This window comes from Montipora foliosa, chromosome 5, assembly GCF_036669935.1.
Source record: "Montipora foliosa isolate CH-2021 chromosome 5, ASM3666993v2, whole genome shotgun sequence".
Classification (NCBI taxonomy): Eukaryota; Metazoa; Cnidaria; class Anthozoa; order Scleractinia; family Acroporidae; genus Montipora; species Montipora foliosa.
The window spans coordinates 38,307,215-38,328,185 of NC_090873.1; the positions used below are offsets into that span (position 1 = coordinate 38,307,215).

At 39.5% G+C, this 20,971-nt stretch overlaps 1 protein-coding gene across 2 annotated transcripts; it reads left to right on the plus strand.

Annotated features, from left to right (window-relative positions):
- The first annotated feature begins 354 nt into the window (after positions 1-354).
- Positions 355-19,461, plus strand: LOC138004106 (cytochrome P450 4V2-like). Of its 2 annotated transcripts, XM_068850521.1 has the most exons (16): positions 364-480; positions 597-707; positions 1,672-1,787; positions 2,227-2,263; positions 2,786-2,858; positions 4,626-4,638; positions 5,101-5,221; positions 7,241-7,310; positions 7,868-7,937; positions 8,987-9,113; positions 11,520-11,720; positions 12,714-12,816; positions 13,985-14,052; positions 17,127-17,193; positions 18,516-18,695; positions 19,230-19,461. In XM_068850521.1, the coding sequence occupies exons 2-16, from the start codon at positions 678-680 to the stop codon at positions 19,388-19,390; spliced, it is 1,437 nt and encodes a 478-aa protein (XP_068706622.1). In that variant the 5' UTR covers positions 364-480; positions 597-677; the 3' UTR covers positions 19,391-19,461. The 2 variants fall into 2 exon arrangements, with proteins under 2 accessions (XP_068706621.1, XP_068706622.1); XM_068850520.1 differs by lacking the exon at positions 2,227-2,263 and having other exon boundaries at positions 355-480.
- Positions 19,462-20,971: the final 1,510 nt, after the last annotated feature.

Here is a 20,971-nt window from a genome sequence, read left to right on the forward strand (position 1 = left end):
AGTTGTCGAAAAAGTCTACCTACTAATGCGCTATGCAACTACACTGTTAATGTTTCTGTGGCCATCTTTAGCTTTAAATTTAAACAATGCGCTTGTTTATAATGTTTTTCACCGCTGTTTTCCTCTTATTTTTTATTGCGCTGTGCAAGTTATATTGTTCTGAAAGTTGCACTTAATTATTAAGTGAGGAGAAGTGATGGGCAAACTTTTGAGATAGTTTGTTAAAAAGCAAAACTGCCTTATTTTTCAGTTTGTCAAGTGAAAGGTGTGGAGCGATGATGAAAAGGGAGAGTGAGACTGGGGAGGTTTTGACTGTTACCTTTTGCGTGACCTAAAGGTGACTAAACCCTAAACCATAGTTTCTTTAGAAACTGCCCCTTCATTCAATGGTATATTACTTGACTTGTTACAATGAAGTAGGTGGCTTTTTGGTCCAAGCAGATCGAAGAAAACCATCCGTTTTTCCTGTAGGACTAGATCGTAAGCGTACCTTCAAAAGAGACTCTTGACGATCTTCGTCAGCTGAGAATTCTATGCCATGGAGCTAGTGTTTTTGATAGCAAGTTCCTTGCTGCTGGCGGTCTTTGTCATTGCAGTGACAGTTCACCTTGCAAAATTCCATGCCGTAGCTGCCGTTCGAAAGGTGCCCGGTCCAAAACCAAACTGGCTACTTGGAAATGCCTTACACCTTGCTCGTGAGCCAGATGGTAAATATTTGTACTTAAGTTTATATAATGGCGGCATCTAGAAATCTTAACGAATCATGTGATTGCTTGTGATCATGATCTTGATCATCTGACATCACACCTACAATTACACTCTCTTTTTTTTAAAATTTATAAGAAGATATTTTGTAAGAATATCAAGGCTGAAATTTGCGAAATTTTAAGAACATTTAAGAATAAAGCCGAGGCTGAGATTTTGAAAAGGATAGATATAATTTTGTGTTGAAACATCTGTAAAAACAATACAATTTTATATGTTTTCAACTTAACCGTTTAAAATTATAACTTTCTCTGAACGGCAAAACTAGCCAACAAAACGAAAAAACCTGCACTAGCTGTAGCAAAATGTTCAACGCCAATGACAGTTCGATGAACGGTACATGTGATACATATGTACGGTATTCAGCACAAAAGACATAAACTATAAAACCGCAAAATAATATTATGACAAATTCTTTCTTTTTAAATAACAAAGGACGTATACAAAACATGGACCCCTGGTCCATGGACCACCCCTGTGGACCTGGTCCATGGACGCCTTAATGGACCCGGTCCATGGACCACCCCTGTGGAGCACCCCTCATTTTGTAAATTAAGTACGTTTTACAAGCAGAAAAGTCTTCAGACGAAAGAGAGAAGTGATCCTCACACTTTTCTGTTACAGTATTATGGTATGTTACAGTATTTTTATAGACCAGGAGCCCATGTACGATCTATTTAACAAATAGATTCCATGTTGCCGTGCGTCTGTTCAGTAATAGATCACAGATGACGTCAAAATGTGGTAAGAACAAAAAAGTGGCACACGAGGCGATAGCGAGTGTGTCACCCAGGGGCAATGGGACATTAGTTGCAGAACTGCCAAATCCCGATACACAATCTTTATAATTATGTTTGTTATATGTTATTATTATGTTTAGCTTCTCCATTTATTATAATGTTTCAGAATTGCTCACGCAAATCCTGGGATTTTCAAATCAGTACAGCAAGGAAGGAATATTTTGTCTCTGGATCGGAGCTACGCATCCTATTGTTTTCCTGTTTAAACCAGAGCTGGTCGAAGTATATAACACTTTTTACTTATCCACAGTGAATCATCTGCCAGATTAGGGGTATCTGTGTTGTTTGCAGACTGGAGAACTCTGAACTTCAGCATATTATTGAGAATTAATGTTTTTTAACTCTGCAAAATTAAGTGATGGGGGAGTTATGAGAAGAGGAGTCCTCAAAACGACCCTTTCCGGAATAGATATTTTAACAGTGGATTTGTACTGTAAATCACCTTGGAAGGAGGAGAGGGCACACAACAGCACACAATGAATTAGCACATATCTAATTGTGTTGACTCTATCTTCAGCCCCAAACTCATTTGGGTCTTTCAGTAGCTACTAGAGAGCATTGTATATTTAGTCACTTGGGATTAGTCTTTTTATAATTATTTGGAATTGCTTTGTCTTCTGTGTTTTATTTCTTTTGTTTTACATAATCTCAACTGTTCCAGTACCCCTAAGGAACCACAGCCATTCACAATGACACTGGTAAATTAAATTTGGCTGATGTTAGAGTAATATGTGAAATTGTCACCCCTAGTTGAAAGGGTGAAGATGTATAGACGAAAGTTAAAAGGAGAGCAGATTAAGAAAAATGCCAGAGTTGCTTGTGGTTAAAAAAAGGAGTGAAATTTTTCAAAATGTGATTCCTCTCAACCTCGTCATTAGTAACTGTAAATCATTTTGAAGAGATTTCAAGAAACAGCGTGGAGAAGAATAGTAATTTGCACCTTAGAGGCAACAAATTTCATAGAACACTTGTGTACACTAGCTTTGTCTACTGTTTCCTGCATTTTAAGTGTTAGAAAGGTAAAGTTTCCCATTTATTATCATAACTGCAACAAACACAAGTCAATATTTGGTGGTCATAGCATATTATTTATTTATCACAATGCTTAGTTTCATTTGGCATTGAAAGTATTCTTCTTCTTCTTTTTCAAGATTCTTCTTCTTCTTCTTCTTCTTCTTCTTCTTATTATTATTATTGACTCTAGTTTTGTTTTATATTAGGACCTCCTTAACAGCTCCAAACATATAGGAAAATCAAGCGAGTATACGTTTTTACATCCGTGGCTTGGCACAGGTTGGTTGTTGTTTTTTTCTTTTAAAAGTAAGTTTCACTAAACCCAAGTAGTGAGAACAATACATTACAGAGCAATGCATCATAATCATTGGAGAGAACTCCTTATAAGGCCCCAGTGCACAACACCAGGAACTACATGCCATACAATTTGTGACTGTGTGGGTTCTTTTTCGCCTCATAAAATTATGACGAATGGTTGTGAGAAGGAAAAATGGTTTATATTCCCAAAATCTGAGACTGTCATCATCATCATTGTTGTCGTCACTATTATTATCGCAATAATGTTATTACAGTAACTGTTATCTTTTCCACACCCCTCAACCAGCATGGAATAAACTGAATCCCAAGCAACAATATTAAATAATCATTGAAATAAAAACTTTGAAGATCATTGCACTTAGTTGCTCAACTTAAGCAGTAGCAAAGGGAACCCAAAAAAACCCCAGGGTTGAACTGGATTCGAACCCATGAGGTGACAGTGTTGCACCTGCTCTACCAACTGAGCTGCTGCAGTGATACACTTTGTGCTGCACCATCTCGCCATACCTCCTGCTCATTTTGAACCTGTGTTCTAGTGTCTCATTACATTATTCTTTTATAAGTTCAATGATAGATCCTGGTCCTGGGTTGCTAATTAAAGATGAATAATAATTATTCAGATTTCAGTTTTCTCAGTCTTTTGACACTAGACACCACAATGATCTTCGTGAGCGTTTTTCTACTAGGGGTGGTGAATGGTACAGTGTACCTTGAAAATCTTGGCACTCGCAAATTTTTCATCGAAATATCAACAGTCTTGTGAAAAGTCTCGAAGTCTTGTTTATATTGCATTTATTTCAGTGCAAAGTCTTGCATGTTTTGGTCTCGATCTTAGATTCGCAAACAAGGGTCTCCATGTCTTGGCAAGTCTCGGATTATACCATTTGTTACCCCTTCTACTGCACCATCTTTCAGCTTTTCTTTTTGTTTCTGCCAGCTATAATAATGAAATCTTTATTTGTCTTTGAATACAGTTGTAAATCTCTCTACATTATAGTCAATTAACAACGGGCTACTTGAAATTGAGTGATATACCTGGTATAAACAATTTTACAAATGAATCAAATAAAAAAAAAACAAAAATTAACGTTTTATTAAGTCTGGGCTATCCCAAATCTTATTTCTATGACAGAAGATAAAATATGTTCGCTCTAATGGCTAGATTTATCATTTTTTGGATTATATAATGTTGTTGCTTTTTGTCAATGCCAATGTCATTAATGATTTCTAAGAACGTAGAGCTTTCGTTGTAGAAAACACCAAGGGAGCTCAAGGAAAGGTTTACAAATTTAACAAATCTGTAGTTACTTCTCATGTCTTTGACCACGTTTAGCTATTTTTTCTTTTTTGCGCACTGCATTGTTTTCAATAATAATAATAATAATAATAATAATAATAATAATAATAATAATAATAATAATAATAATAATAATAATAATAATAATAATAATATTATTATTATTATTAATTACCATTATCATTTGATTATCTTTGTCTTACTATTATGAAACCAATGTTTCAGAGTATAAAATCAGATATATACCGGTGTATTAGAAGAGTCAATAGATTACAAGCTTAATCATTTTTACATTTACAGCTGTACTTGTAGTTATGTGACACCTAAACCTCATATTTTATACATGTTCGAGGTAATTTATTTATTTTTATTTTTTCATGTTTACTCCTGTTTAAACCTTGTCGCTGGATATCAATTTGATGCAAATAAAGGATTATTAACCAGGTATGTTTTCATGCCATTTGCAGTCAATCAACAATGTATATTATAAAGACAATTATCATTACAACCTTTGATATTCTTTAATTTACATTCTTTAGCTTTGTTCAAAATCTTTTAAGCACGACAGTTATTTCCGTTGTCAATTTTTTAGCAATTACAACATTGCCAGCTCCTATTGTTGTTCCAATGGACAAAACACTACTTACCAGTTCTGTCGACAGAATGCAACCACAGGGAACCCAGGCTCAGTGGGTATCCTTAAAAAAATATTTTGATAATTTTCCAAAGACTTTAACAAAGTTGCCTTTTCCAAACACTAGTATGTAAAAGGTCTTTTTAGCTGTTGTTTTCTTGCTGTTCTTTAGCGTTTGAGATGCATATTACCAAGATTGACTTTACATATGAAGAGGCTGGGATGTACATGTATGTGCCTGTTTTTAAATGAAAGCAAAATATTCGTTGCAGTGATGGATCAAAATGGAAGACAAGGCGACGCCAGATAACACCAACATTTCATTTTCGAATTTTGAACGATTTTATTGAAGTGTTTGAAGAACAAGCAGCGATAATGGTCTCATGCCTTAAGGTGATGTTCATGGAAGTGCTATCTAGAATGGTTTGATCTTTTTTTACTCCGTTGTAGCACTCGGGAGGGAAACGTTTTTTTTTGAGACGCGGACGGCAACCGGAATTTCCTGAGAGCAGAGGTCTCTTTCGTTATTTGTTCGCTGAGCAGACGAAAGAGACCTCTGCCACGGGTCGAAACTCACTGTGTTGATCATGCGCGGAGTTTACTTAGCTACCGAATCCTCACTTAACAACAGCGGAATTACTGTAAAGGAATGCGCGAGGCACAGTAGGCTCAAGTCAAAGTCAAGGAAGGGTTACGTTTTTTTACAAACGTTGGCCGTGTACCGTTTTATATTTCAACAGACTTACACTGTAACTGATTAGAGTGTAATGTGAAGTGCTAGTTTGGTACCCCATATGAACCATGTGAGCGTTAGCCCTACTAATGGAAATGGGCCCACACAAGGACAGAGAAAAACTCTGTTCAGGGTGGGAATTGAAACCACGAGTTGGATCACCGCTGCTCTACCGACTGAGCTACAAGGTCAGACGGGAGCAGGCCGTGGGAACTGAAGATGTTAAGGTCACAGCAATGAACATGAGCAAGTGCAAGTACAATTCCCACCCTGGTCAGAGTTTTTCTCTGTCCTTGTGTGGGCCCATTTCCATTAGTAGGGCTAACGCTCACATGGTTCATATGGGGTACAAAACTAGCATTTCACATTACACTCTAATCAGTTAAATCTGTTGAAATGTAAAGTGCTACACGGCCAACGTTTGTGACAAAAACGTAACCCTTCCGTTCATTGCCATGACTTTAACATCTTCAGTTCCCACGGCTTGCTCCCGTCTGACCTTGTAGCTCAGTCGGTAGAGCAGTGGTGATCTAATCCGAAGGTCGTGGGTTCAATTCCCACCCTGGTCAGAGTTTTTCTCTGTCCTTGTTTGGGCCCATTTCCATTAATAGGGCTAACGCTCACATGGCTCATATAGGGTACAAAACTAGCACTTCACATTACACTCTAATCAGTTAAGTCTGTTCAAGTCAAAGTCAGCAAACATATCACGAGGCATGCGTTGTGAACTGTGCCGTCCAAGGTCCTGGGTGGCGTTTTGATCAATTTACTCACTTTTAATGAGTTTCGACCCATGGCAGACACTCTTCAGCCCAGTGAACGCAAGAAAGAGACTTCCGCTCCCAGGTGACAACCGGAAGTGAGCTGTTTTCCCTTTTAAGTCATCTACAACCACATTTATATTGTTAAGTACATTTTCTCCATTTTTGATGATTAGGTTAAAAATCTGGGAGACACCACTGTTCTTGCAAGCGGAAATGTTCTTTTTCGGTTGCCTTCATGTCTCAAAGCGTCACGTGCTTAACCCGTGCGTGCTTGCACAAAATAACCGTTATTTAAAACAGCTTTACTAAGAGATAAACAGAGATAGATATACCGATAGATGTATCGGACTCAACTCAGGATTAAAGGTAAGCTTTCTTGAGACAAGTGGACCCTGCTGTTTGGTACTTTCCGTTGCTCGAGCTGTGTCAGCGCCAATCCAGATAAACCTCTTCCACCCTTAGCATATCGTAGCTCTTTAATGTACTCCTTCGAATGAAATATCTCTAGTGAACAAGAAAATCGATTTGGAAGCATTGTCTCTCTTTGTTTACACAGACCGGCGTATTTGTCCTTGTCGCAAGTTTCCTGACGGCGTTCGACAAGCCATTACGAAACCACAAAACACGGAAACAGCTATTTTTTCTTTTTTCAGTTTCTCGAACACCGAAACTCACAAGGAAACAAATTCAGCAGATCTTGGTCCTGTTGAGTCGAGGGTGTCGCTCGATGCGCAATCTGGATACAAATTGAAGTCTTGTTTGGGTGTTTTGGTGTTTGAGACGTTTCGATTCGCTGTTTAGTGTTTTGGTAATGCCCTCTTCGACACGGAAGCCACTGCGTCTCCTTCCATCTAAGGACTACTACATGGGTTCCAGAAATCCATATAATTTGTTTTTTCTACTTATTCTCAACAGAAGAGAGTCCACCAAGGTGTCTTCAACATTATGCCTTTCATCTCTCGTTGTGCCTTGGATACAATATGCCGTAAGTCTTGATACAATACAATACAATACATACTTAATTGACCGCTCCCCATAGGGGCTTTTCAGGGCCAATGAAACACAACGAAACGACAGAACAGAATAACAACAACTTTTAAGAATCCCAGCTGGCTGGAGGCAAGCCAGTTGGCTATTTACAAGTGCAGCTGGGAAGTTGAACCAGGGACTACCAGGATCAAATTCAAGTGTCAGAGCGGGTCTTGAACCCGGTATCCCCGGATCTCAAGACAAGTGCTCTAACCACTGGGCCACACTGCCTCCCAACCAAAATCTCTGATAATTCACATTTTGTCCATTTCATCTACTTTTGAACCTTGTTTAACTCCAAGCTTATTTCTCGGCGATTTCTTGCCCGGAAATCTCTTATAATACTGGGACATTCTATATATACGGAGTAGGGGCCCTTGAAAATCAGTTGTTTTGGGCGAATGTCTACTGTATTTCAGGGATGGTAACGGAACACCTCTCACTCGGCAATTCCAACCAAAGTCAAAGAAATCTCTATCAGTACTGAATTCATTTTCTCTCTACGCCTTCTAGTTACGTCAATGGGCTCATCACCAAACGCACAAGAAAATGCTAATTCCCAATACGTCAGCGCTGTTGTAAGGTAATATTGAACCTGAGCATAGTTAAGTCTTTCCATCCGAAGGGCGACATTTGCAGATTAACTCTGTCTATAAAGGCCAGATGAGTTTACTCGTGAATGAATGGGTTAACATCATATCCGTCTACTAAAAAGATGCCCCCTCTACTGAAGAGGGGTTTCATTAGAAGCCGGTCCCTGGCGCTATTATACCGCCCTCTATGTTGTCAGAAATTTGCCTTTTGCGGCCGGCTACTCTGCCTTGATTTTCACTCAAACCTTTCCTAAAGACAAGAGTGACTGCCAGCCCAGGCATCCAATTCAAAAGTTTTTGAAACACCTACGGCCCTAGTAGAGGTCCTGTCTATTAACTATGACCTAAAATTTATATCTTTCCGTCATTTGTTGATCTTATGGGAAATTTGTCGTTCGCTGAAGTAATGAGTTTAACTGGCACCATTCCTTTTCATTCTTACGTTACTCTACTCATAGGGATCCTTCTTTGAGAGCTTTAAGTTGAAGTGCTTTGCTTTCCATGAAATGTCATGTGCTGTAAGTTCCCGCCTTTTAAACTCGTCACACTTGAATGTGTTCATGTAACCATTTGTAAAGACTGATCGTATGGACTCATAAAAGGTCCTTGTTTTACGAGGGTAACACGTGCCAGTCAACTAGATACTGATAAACTTGTGACCCTCGGCGGGCACCTTGTAACCCCACCCCTCCAGTTAGAGGCTCAATTTTAAGACCGTCTTTTAAGAACCAGTGATAGGAAAAAACAGATCTAAGTCTATGAATCCCCGCTGATTGTAGGGAAGCTAGATAGTTCACCTAACCCTAACCCTTAACGAATCTCAATAGGTCTATTTAAGTTAGCCACCACAGCTGGACTTGAAGCTTGGAACTTCTAAAAGCTGCTCCAGTGGCTTAGCCATTCGGCTTCGCTGATTGCGGACGTCAAAGGTTCTGACTTGTTCCTGAGAGTCTCTGAGTCAGTCAAAGTGATGGGGAGTCGCAAGACTTTAGGTGAAGTAGTTCAATCAATGAATTTAAATTTGACATTAATGTTTCAGGATCAGTGAATTGGTGCAGTTGCGTCAGAGGTCGCCATGGTTGTGGAACGATTTTCTGTACTTTCTAATGCCCTCTGGAAGAGAACATAACAAGTGTCTTAAAATTCTTCATGACTTCACAAACAAGGTAGGTTTGATTAACTATCTTGTGTAACTATTTTGTCGTCACATAGTTGGGGTGATATTATCAAGAAAGAAAAACGGACTTGTCTCTCAACTGCAGCCTGAAAAGCAGGGTGTTTGGTGTCGTTTGAGTCCACTTTTCCAATGTAACGACCGCGCGAAAGCTGGACAGAAGTTAAAAGACAACGCAAGGGGAGAGGGGAGGAGGTGAAGTGGGCGAGAAAATCCTCGCTCTGTCTCCGTATTACTTCCTCCTTTCCCCAAGGCCTTGGTCTGGCTTTCGCGCAACTGTATCGTCTGCGAATCGATCAGTGAAACGTTTATTAACAATGAAATCTTCATTCAATTGGCTACTTTGAATGTTTTTTTGTGGAAGTGCTCTTTACAAGTGCACTACACACTATGTCACCGAGTTGTAAGAGTAAGTGAGTGAGTGAGTGTAAGTCCGTGGTGGCAAATAGGCGCGCAGCGCGTGCATAAGTCACGAAAATAAACAGGTCTATTGGAAGCGAGCTTGAATTTCAACAAAGGAGCCCCAAAAATCGGCGTGAATTTCTGACACAGATGAATAATAAAGCAACTTTTAATTTCGATAACGATGGAATTACCAGGTGATAAATAACCTCGTCTAGGAGAGTGATTTTTTGACTTAGTAGAAACAATGGTCAACCTCAAAAGTTAGACGATTATCACCTTTGTGTTGTATTCGAACATTTTTTGTCATTTCTTAATAACAGTTAATAGAAAAAAAAAACTAACAAGAACAAAAACCCAGTGTCTTGCCGTCATTTTGCCACAGATGTATCCTTTGTTTCTTGAATTGGGGGTAACACGCAAGGTAGCTTGATCACGGGCGGCCGCTGAAATCGATGTCAATTTCGATTTTGCGATTCACTTGTGCAACCAAAAGTACAAGAGAAAAATTAATGGTAACTTTTATATTTGCAGCACAAAATTTATGTTGTTTTGTTGTCATAAATCATCGTTTTTTCCTGATGGCAATTTTTTATTCTCGATCGACACTTCCTAAGAACTTTCTTCTGCTCTTCCTAAAAACTGTGTGTCAATAATTATATTTACTTTTGCGTCAATATTTGTTTGCATAAAGCAGGCCAACAAAATCTGTACCTTGCTTCATTCGCATTTTTGATAGAATTTTCCCCCCTATGCTTCTGACAGGGAGTCTTATATTTTGAAGTCTCCCATGCAGATACTAACCCCGCTGGACAGGGATAAAAACTTTAGTGAACTTGTTTCGTGAAAGGCTGTCAGACACTTAGAGTACATGCTTAAACTTGCTGTGAAAAAGAAGTTGAAGCAACTTCATGTCAGCCTTCAAGCCAATCTTTCTCGATTCCCTTTTATTTTCTTCAATCTTTCTCCTTGCATACGGCTGGCGCGCCTGAAATTTAAATTGACCAATCGGGATTCAGCAGACGAGAAAAACTTTAGTGTCCTGACTTCAATGAAAGTTAACTGGAATAGCATTGAAATAAGGCCATTTATCTCACTGGAAATGGCATTAAATATTCAGGAAAAGGGTCTTACAATTTCCAAAACCATGCCGCTGTAAAAGGTGAAAAATATGAAACATTCTGTGACTTCAAGCTTTCAGTTTGGCGTCAAAAATGGATTACCGGCTTTTGGCATGGCAACTCGCTCGTAGTTCGTGGAGTGTCGCCAGGTAGGGTAATAGTGTTATTTTGACTAAAATATGCTGTTCGTCGTCAAATTCAACCCGGAAACCCCAACTTAATTATGAGAAGAGGCCAAGGCAACTTTAGCATTGCCTTTATTTTTGTTAGCTTTGAAGAATATTGCTATTATCGTGTCGTTTCGTTAGGACAGCTAAGGTTGACTGCCGCTCGTACTGCGGGCGCAGCCGCTGTATGCAAGGCTGCTTTTAATATTTTACTAGCAACTACAGGGGGCTATTTTCTTGAGACATCTACCATAGCACCATAATGATTTACGATACTAAAACAAGATCGGGAAAAATTTTAGCTACATATTACGCAAAGACAACTTGAATCTCTTGGAAAGTTGACAGTTATGGCATAAAGCACTGTGTCAAGTCACTGCACTATCACACGTACGCAATGCGTGCCTATTTTTTTTTACTTGAAGGCGTTTTCCACGTAAACCGCGAGAGTTCTTTCTAAGGTACCACCCCTTACCAGATGTGATGTCACAACCCTGTTTTTGCCTTTTGTTTGAGTAACATGGCAAAGTATGACCTACTGACCTTTGGGATCTGACTAGTTCTTGGACATGTCAATGTAGATGGAATAGCAATGCAAATTCCTAGAGCGATAGGACTGTGGCATGCGGCGAAATCTAAGCGAAGCACAAGTTGAATAGCTTTCTAAGTTCCCAAAAGACCTCTTGAAGAGAGTACATCTGTCATTAGGTAATCGACGAACGAATCGCTGAAAGAGCAGCGAAAACACCGCCACCACAGATAAACAACGAAGAAAAAGACAACGATGAGGGTAATATGTTTACGAGAAAGAAACGTTTGGCTTTCCTTGATCTACTGCTGGAAGCATACGATAACGGAGAAATCTCTCGTGAGGGAGTGCGAGAAGAAGTGGATACATTTATGTTCGAGGTGAGAGTAAGGGGGTACCGCTTCTTGGTTCATTTTTTTCTTCGTAAAACCAATGGGCTTGTCCGAAAAAAAAAAATCATGTTTAGCCATTGTTTAAAGTGCGCCTAAAGTCAAATATTTTTCGTCTACAATATTAATCTCCCGACGAAAAGCAAACATGTTTTGCCATTCTTACCTCAAAATTTCGCTTCGTGTCTGTCGGGCAAGACGGGCATAGTTATCAAAACAGCAGTAATTTGGACCCACGATCGAGCTGTGAGAGGTATGGGTCTATTCTCGTCTTTTTGACGTCACAGACTGCTTTTGCAATGCAAAATTTCTTTGGTAACAGAAATGCAAAGCAGTTTGTGACTTAAAATCGAGAATAGACCCATGCCTTTCACATCACTATTGTGGGTCCAAATTACTTCTAGTTCTGCCACGTTTACGTTGCTTGCACGGCACAGAAAACGCGAAATTTTGCGTAACAATGGTGACTTATGTTTGCGTGGATGGGAAGATAAATGCAAGGAACCAAACATATTTGAGTTTAGGTGCACTGTAATAAGCTTACTAACTATAGATGAAAGTGAGATCAGTAGCGGCTCCTGGTGCGATAATTAGTTACGATTCAAGACACAACGCGTCGACACTTCCCTCGCAGTATCTTCGTCAGGGGTGGTCCAAAGCTTATCAAATGTCCTTCTATATGATCGCTTTAAAGGAAAACTAAAGCTGACCTGAAGCAACAGAACCCTCGTTTCCAGGGTGTCTCTTTTTCCCGTCCCAAGGAGCAAGCGAGGGGACGAGAAGACGAGAGACCATGGGAACGAGGTTGACGAAACGGAATAGACACAAGTGGGCCTGGCCCCTCAGAGGAAAATACTAATCTTTTTCTCGTTAACGTATATCCAAGGATTGCTTTCGTGTCAACCTGACTGTTTAGTGCGATGCGTTAACATATTTTTCGTTTCTTGAATTCATTTTCATTTTTTAAATTCAATTGCCCTTTAGGGCCACGATACCACCAGTGCAGGAATCACTTGGACTTTGTACCTTCTTGCCCGCTATCCCGAGATACAGCAAAGAGTTCATGAAGAAGTTGACAGCTTTTTTGGTTAGTAAAGAGCGTACCACCTTAATGAAAAGATAACAGTAAAGAAGAAAAAGAAGTACCTTCTAGAAAAGCGGCAGCTTTTTTAGATTTTGTAATTCATAGTAACACTGATTATTTATTTGGAAGTAATTCGAAACTTGATGTAATAGGCCTTAACCACACGGCGGCCAATATGGCCGCCGCGCCAATAAGGCCCATATGATCTTCAGGGTAATGGAGTAATCCTGAGCAGGACTGTTTTTGGTGACACTGATTGACGTCTCGACAACCTAAGCCCGTACTGATCACCAGATTCCAGTGATTTGTGTTGTGTCAGTGAATGGCTATTTTTTGCTCTGGCCTTAAACCTGATTGGTCCGCAGAAACGTGAGGTTGTTGGTCTGTCTAGTCTGCCCGGCAAGTAGGTTTCTGGCTGGAAAAACCGTGATTGTTGAGCGTCAATTCGTTGAAGGTCTGAGGCCCCTTCGTTTTTTGACTGGATTGTTGGTTACGTCAATAAGTTGTTCTTAATTAAGGTGCAGGTATTTGTTCGGAACGTTATCTTTGCTGCTAAGGAAGAAAAGTCGGCGTGGTGGTTAGAAAAATTGCCTTCCGCTACTTTGCCTCTATGGTTCGATTTCTTTACTTCACGAGATATGTGGGTTAAGTATGGTAGTTCTCTACTCTGTTTGAGAAGTTTCGATCTGCCCGTACTAAGGTTTTCTGCTCTCGTCAGTCGTCCTAGGGATACAAATTCTCACTAAGTTGCCTTCATATTGATCTTAACCGAGATCGAGATCAGTTTAAGTTTATTTTCAACTTATAGCCAGTGTTATTGTAAGGGAAATAACCACAACTGATTCAATTTTTAGCCAATTGTTTTTTATCAAAGTGTGTACAGTGAATAGAATTCACAATTTGCTAATTTAATCCCACATATGTACCTACATTGTGTTGTAGTCAGAAATTTTTCTACTTGGAATAATGAAAGAAAATGAGACTGTTAACTCACCTGAGCCATAACTACAACAAGTTTTTGAGTAGCTAATGACAACATTTAATTTCATACAATCTGCTTTATGTTGATTTTTAGTCCTTCCAAATCTCGACTTTCACGTGACGTCACGTAACCGTAAACAAAGAGATGGTGGCCTCGTTGAATAAAAGTCGTTTTGTCCTTGTTTTACAGCGCAGCGTCCAGACACTCTGACGGTAGAGGATTTGAAAAAACTTCGGTACCTGGAGTGCGTTATAAAGGTAAATATGTGTCAAGACAAGAAAATAATCTGATTCCTCATAAGAAAATCCCAGTAGAACAAATGAAGCTTATACATCTGTGTCAATCCCACGGGATGTCCCTCGGGTATCGATCGTGATAACCTGCGATCAGGCTCCATTTTCGTTACGCGAGGGGACGACAAAAACTAGATTGTAGCGAGCGCCGGCGTAAGGGGACATGAGAGTGATGCTCAGTTAGGCCTGGTCGCAGGTTACGATCGTGTTGCCATACGATTTCAGCGTTTGGACGCTTTCTTATTCTGGCTCAAATAACCTCGATCTCATGTGATAGTGTTGCGGCTTGCCCTAGGAAAGTCAATGCCTGGATGGGTGACCGTCCGGCTGTACACGCTGGGGAGTCGCGCAAGAAAAGGTACTGATATCCCACAAATCTGATATTGAATTTAAATAGAGGATATTACATGGCCGCGCGAGGATACGACTTTTATCTTCGAGTGCTGAAAGTATCTCTCACGACTGAGCGAAGCGAACGAGTGAGAGATACTTTCCCCAAGCGGCCATGTAATGTTCTGTTTATTATACAGATATCGATGAAATGTCCAGATTTAAAACAACTTATAAGATAAACGATAGACCAAGTAAATTCATCGTGTCTTTAAATTTTGACAACAAATGAACAAAAACCAAGATCTTAAGTGACAGTTATATTTCGGTATAAGCTATACCATCATCAGACTGAAAATGCATACAAAAATTAGGAGCTTAAATAGTTACAAGAGGCTCTTGTAACTATTTAAGCTCCTAATGTTTGTATGCTTCCTTGTCATTACCGCCTTAAACATTTTTGAGTCTATCGTCTTTAAGTTATTAGAAATTTCTAGTGTATTGTGTTTTTTTTTTTTTAATTTCTTTTCTTTTATGTGGTTAATGCCAAATAAAAATGAATGAATGAATGAATGAACAATGGACGGACAAACTGGACACGTTTGAGCGCATAAAGAGTGGCACTAGGCACGGCTTGGTTACCTTACCTTTTTGCGCCGACCTTCTAATTTCTGGATATATCTTTCTTCTTTCCTCCCGCAATATTGAAACGTTCCCTTAAACCATCGTTAGATCAATTTCCCTGCGGTGGTCAATTTGTCGATTAGTTCGTCTAATGTTAAGTGGGACTTATTCCGACTTGTCGTCTAAAAAATTGTTCGTCCCGTTTTCACAAAAGACAATTTTTCCGCCTGAAACGATTTGTGTGTCGTCTTCTAGTGTGAAAAGGGCCAGCTAGTGATAAAAAGTTAGTTCCCTGAGAGTGTTGAATTTTGTCTTTATTTTCTTTTTTTCGTTTTATTTCAATACATGCCGGGTTACTTACAGCATTAACAGTACGAACACTACTTGATAACACGACGTCACTAGCACTACTCAACAACAACAACAACAACAACAACAACAACAACAACAACAACAAAGCAAGGAGGGAGGTGGGAAGATCGAAATTCCTTAAGATACTCAATTCTTGGGTTTCACTCACGTGATCAACACATATCTCTTTCAACGAAAACAAAAGACAAAGTTTGCGTAATAATAGAGTGCTTGTCCCGGAGGAATGGATCTGGACTCCAACATGGCCGCCGTTTCATTGTTTGGGGACTGCAACATGGTTTCGTGACGTCATGCAAAAACCAAGATTACGGCGCTCGGTTTGGAGGGTCGGCTTTGCCGAATCCCTAATAAAAAAATATACCCAGAGAGAAAGGGAAAAAGGAAAACTAATCCGTAGAGTAACGTTCAATCTCTTTTTTACACTGTCCCAGATGAAGTGCAAAGCTTTCTATTCTTGAAATATAATTTCTCTTTACTTCTACACATCCGGATAAAGAATCTAGCTCGTAAAAAGAAAACAAAAAATTATGACGTTTTTAGTTTTGGGATGCGTCGGGCCTCTGATCCATAGCACTAAGTTTATTAAGGGCGTAATTGTAATCTAAAACATTGTGTCCTTTTTTTTTTCCAGAATCTCTGCGTTTTGTTACAAAACCAAAAAAGATAAAGGCTTTTCTCAGGTTCTCCGTGACGGAAAGCTCGCTTATCGTCATCTTAATAGCCCATTTTCATTAAAAGAATGTCTTTGTAACTAGAATTTGGTGGGGGAATCTAAAGTGAAATTCGATCAGTCTCTTACTTTTGGTGCATGATTTAGCGACCTGGTAAGCCCTGTGCCAGTTTAAATCATATTCATCTTAAAGTAGGGGCCTCCGTTTCTGCTGGTTGCGTATTAGCATCTCGCTTTTCGATTCCAATAGTTTTTGGTATGCCAGTCTGCTGGGTTTCTTTCATTAGGGTAGTTGAAAATGTTTCTTGTGCTGAAGTATTAATTATTATTATTATTATTATTATTATTATTATTATTATTATTATTATTATTATTATTATTATTATTATTATTATTATATATACGGTTTTTGTCTCGCCCATAGAGTTTTACGCAAGGATATTATTCCGTAGAAAGTAAGTGGGCAGGCCTTAATGTGATATCTAATTTTAAATTCCGTGGGGAAAAAAGAGTTTGGTTTCTCTTTGATACTGTCACTCACTGTGGATATGCCCATTTGGTGCCAGTTTTTGTAAAAATTAAAGCGGTTTGTCCATGATTCGGATGAGAGAATTGTATCGTAAGTTTTGTGAGACGAATGAATCTACTGAAGTTCTTTTTTCTTCATAGCTTAGCTCAGCCCAAATTTTTACGAGCTCTTTACGAAACGGATTTTTTGTTTGTGTCTTTTATGTTAAGATTACCAAAAATAGTTGGACGTCCGGAGTTTTCGTTTATTAATTTCATCTTGGTATCTCTTTATCCAGGCGTATTTATTTGCTTGTCTTCTAGTATGAAAACGGCCAATGATAAAGTCAGCTCCCTGAGGGTGTTGAAGTTACCGTACTGTAAAGAAGAAGAGAACGAAGGGTGTGAATAGAATACAAGTATAAGTTTTATCTCTTGGGATTAACGATGTACGCGTGCACGTGGAAGAAATAAATGAACGACCTGAGGTTGCGATTTTTATTAATTAAACTTGTTTTGAATTTAATCCCCCTAGGAAGCTCTGCGTTTGTTTCCACCTGTGCCATTTCTTGGACGGACAGCTTCTGAAGACTACCAATTAAGTAAGTGTCATTTCATTTTGTTGTCAAGATCTGTCATCTGCATCAATCTCGTCTGCAAAACTCTTGCCCGAGAAAATCCGTGGGACCGCGGTTGTTGGTAGCCGCTGATGTCGAATATCGTATTTGTCAAGAGCCGCATAGTGGGAATCATCTAACAGAGGACTCTTTTCTTTTTGCGTTCGCTGGGTTGACGAGTGCGGTAAAAGAGACCTCGACCATGGGTCGAAACTCACTTTGATCAACCGCCGTCCATAACCTTGTGCGGCACTCTTCTAACTGCATTCCCTATAATATATTTGCTGACTGTGACCTGAGGCCGCTGTGTCCTGGTAATTCCACTGTTGTTAAGTGATCCCACACGACATAAAAGAGACCTTAAGATCAAGGTTTTTCGGCATTTCCCGCTAATTGCGAACGTCAGGAAGTCACGTGACCAGTGCGTTGGCGTCAGGTTTGCAATTTGAGGTTCAGGTTTGTACGGCTAAGCCACTTTCTAGAGGTAAGTGATTTACCGCAAGGTTTTTTGCACCCTAAAACATCACAATACCACGTTTGAAAGGAAATACTACTGTTAACAACTATTTCGCTTACTAACTATCGAATTCTTTTTCATAGAAACGTAATTTTGAAGACGATTTCTGAGCTAAAACAGAAGTGAACGAACGAATGAAAACAAACATGGCAGCCGGCTATTTAACCCGCGAATCTTAAGTCCCAAATATGGGCAGACGGCTAACGTGAAACCGCTAACCGCAAACCGCGGCTTGCCGTTTGTGGTAAGATCGCCAAACCTCCATCTTAAGGTCCCTAAAGTATCACGTGGCGATTTGGTCGCTAAGTAACCACCGCGCATGCTCAATACAGTGAGTTTCGAGCCGTGGCAGAGGTCTGTTTTCCTGTACTCGTCAACCCAGCGAGCGTAAAAAGAAAGAGACCTCTGCTAGTATGGAAAATGTCATCTGATCTGGCTTTGCATGAAATTTGACATATACGTTGGTTTATGCGCCAGGATTTTGTCAAACAGAGAAAAAAGAAAAGAAAGAAAATGAACGAAAGGCTACAAGAAATCACGGATAGTTTTCCGAAATAAAAATGAAAACAAATAACGTCGACTCTCTGTTTCCCCGCCCGGACTCATTGAATATTTAATTGTAGACCTCGTTTGCCAACACGAAATTACATTTTTGCTGTTAATGTAGTGTTATTTCATCTCAACCAACTCGGCAGTGTTGTAAACAACACTGCAACATACAGATGTTGAAATCATGACATTCTTTTTCCCGGTGTTTCAATGAAATTGGAGAACTTTCATTTATCTTCAGATGGCTATGTTGCTCCCAAAGGCACCACTGTTGCAACTTCAGTCATCGCACTGCATAGAAACCCAGACGTGTGGTCCGCCCCGCTGGAGTTTGATCCCGATCGGTTCCTTCCAGAGAACAGTCAAGGACGCCATCCGTTCGCTTATATTCCATTTTCAGCTGGACAAAGAAACTGTATCGGTGGGTCCTAAAAAAACTGTACTTGAACTCAGCTGTTTCTTTGAACCAGACAGAAAAGAGCAATGCTTTGTTTTTACTCTTGTCTTTTTGTGTTTCTCCTCACTCACTCACTCACTCACTCACTCACTCACTCACTCACTCACTCGATACGTTTGAGCGCCTGAAGACTGGCACTAGGTGTGGCTTGATTACCTTACCTTTAGCGCCATCTTTCATTGCTTCCTCCTATCGCTAGTTCAATTTCCTTGCAGTGCTCAATTTTCCGATTTGTTCCTCTAACGTGAATTTAGGTCGGACTAAAGCCGACTTGTTCGTTTGGACGGACAAATCGTCTTCAAAAAATCGCCTTCACTGACTCACTCACTCACTCTACTTTAACATTTCTTTCTTTCATTCATTTGTCCGTACATTTGTAAGGTCGTTGGTTCCTTTGTCTTTTGTTCGTTTGTTCATCTGGCCCACTCTTTGCACTTCTCCAATCATTTTTTAATTTTTTATTATTATTTTTATTGTCTTTTATCTGTATTTTTTCAGGGCAACGATTTGCTCTTTTGGAAGAGAAAATTGTTCTGTCGAACGTCCTGCGTAATTTTTGCATCGAATCCACGCAGACATTTGACGAACTCCACGTATGCTCGGAGCTAGTCACAAGGCCAAGGGAAGGAATATTTGTCACCTTAGGAAAGCGATTTTAGCATCTGATCTTGCAGAAATTCAGGCGGCACAAATGTGAATTTTAAACTATTAAAATTGACTCGTATAACAATTTTTTATTGGTATAATTCCTGCAACTGAAATATCAGAAATGTTCCCGTTAGTATGATTTCGCCAATAAACAATTTTTTAATGATACGGAGGCCATCTTCGATTCTATTGTTCTGAACAGAGGCAAATGCGCGCATGATTTTGATTTTGGAATATGAGACAATTCTTCCCATAAGCCCCGTAACAAAATACCTCAGTCGCTGTAGATAGACATTGTCCTCTCAGAAACAGCTATAAGTTGATAAGAGGTCTTGTTCTTTTATCTTGTTTCGATGGAAAAGGACAGCCAACTTGAATTCCTTTTGTAATTTCCCATCAATCCCGGGCGGTCAAATTAGACATCTATTTGTCGAAATATGTTTCAAGACAGAGGATTGGAAGTCAGACTTCATGTTATTTTCCGAGATAGTAGAGTGTTTCTTAGTATGAAACAACATGGAAATGTACACGAAAAAAAGTGAAGTTAACTTGTAGACTACAGTGGCTTGTTAGGCGATCGATAAGTACAATCCGTTGGGTCAATGCGAACGATAACCCAAACATTTGAATTGATTTGGGTTCTGCAGAGTAGAATAATAGGCTCTCTTTTTTTCAAATTACGGTTGTTTACATGAGAACACTATCTTCATCTTCAGTAGCGGACGACTCTTCAAAATGGAGACCAATAGTCCGGTCTATTCGTCCATGGGCGCATTGTCCTGATACCTGATTTTGAAAGGATTTCACATTGTAATTAATCTTAGTCAAAGGAAGGATACAAATTACCTTGGTTCGAAAAAAGAGTTTAGCCGAAAACTATTTTTTCAGTTTCCTACAACATGAAGGCTTTTTTCCCCTTGAGTTTCCCATAATATCCCCATTAAACAATAGAAGATGGCCGCCGTATCGCTAAAAGTTCGTTTCCAGTCGGCAGGTATGTTTTGCAGATTGCAGGTTGAAATTTAATTATAACTGGAAACCGCTGGCTCTTAAAAGAAAGGTAAAGCGATAGACTTACTATGACTATTACATGACGCTGTTTACGATAGACGGAATATACTTGCCGAAGGGTGAAGTTGCAGGTGCTTTTACCATGTGAAAGACGCCAACTACTTTATGGAAGAACCCCTGATAAGTATATGGGTTATTAACTATTTTTAGTGCCAGCGGTTTTCCAGTTATAATTAAATTTCAACCTGCAAAACATACTTGCCGGTTTCCAGTTTGAGTTTTGAAAGCTGAGTGCAAATAGACACTACATTGCTGGTCAACTCGTCCCACCATTTTTGAGTGGAGGGCGCGCAGTTGGAAATCTTGCGCGTTATTGCGTGCATTTGGGAGTTGATGCGCAATGTTTAAAGCTGGTCGAATTTTTTGATCCAACAAGGCATTTCCTTGGGGACTTTAAGATCTACGACGGCGACGTTTACAAAAACGTCACCTCAGAATACAACTTCACGCAATCCTTATTGTTTCGCTGTTATTCCATCTCGTTCACTCCGTACACTGTAGGCGAATTACTCTAAAGCTAA

Excerpts from the sequence above, each read along its gene's own strand:
- LOC138004106 (XM_068850520.1), top strand. The coding sequence starts at position 387 with ATGGTATATTACTTGACTTGTTACAATGAAGTAGGTGGCTTTTTGGTC. Across the intron at positions 481-596 it reads TTTTCCTGTAGGACTAGATC|TGACAGTTCACCTTGCAAAA; the intron begins GTAAGCGTACCT and ends TTGTCATTGCAG. Across the intron at positions 7,938-8,986 it reads TACGTCAGCGCTGTTGTAAG|GATCAGTGAATTGGTGCAGT; the intron begins GTAATATTGAAC and ends TTAATGTTTCAG.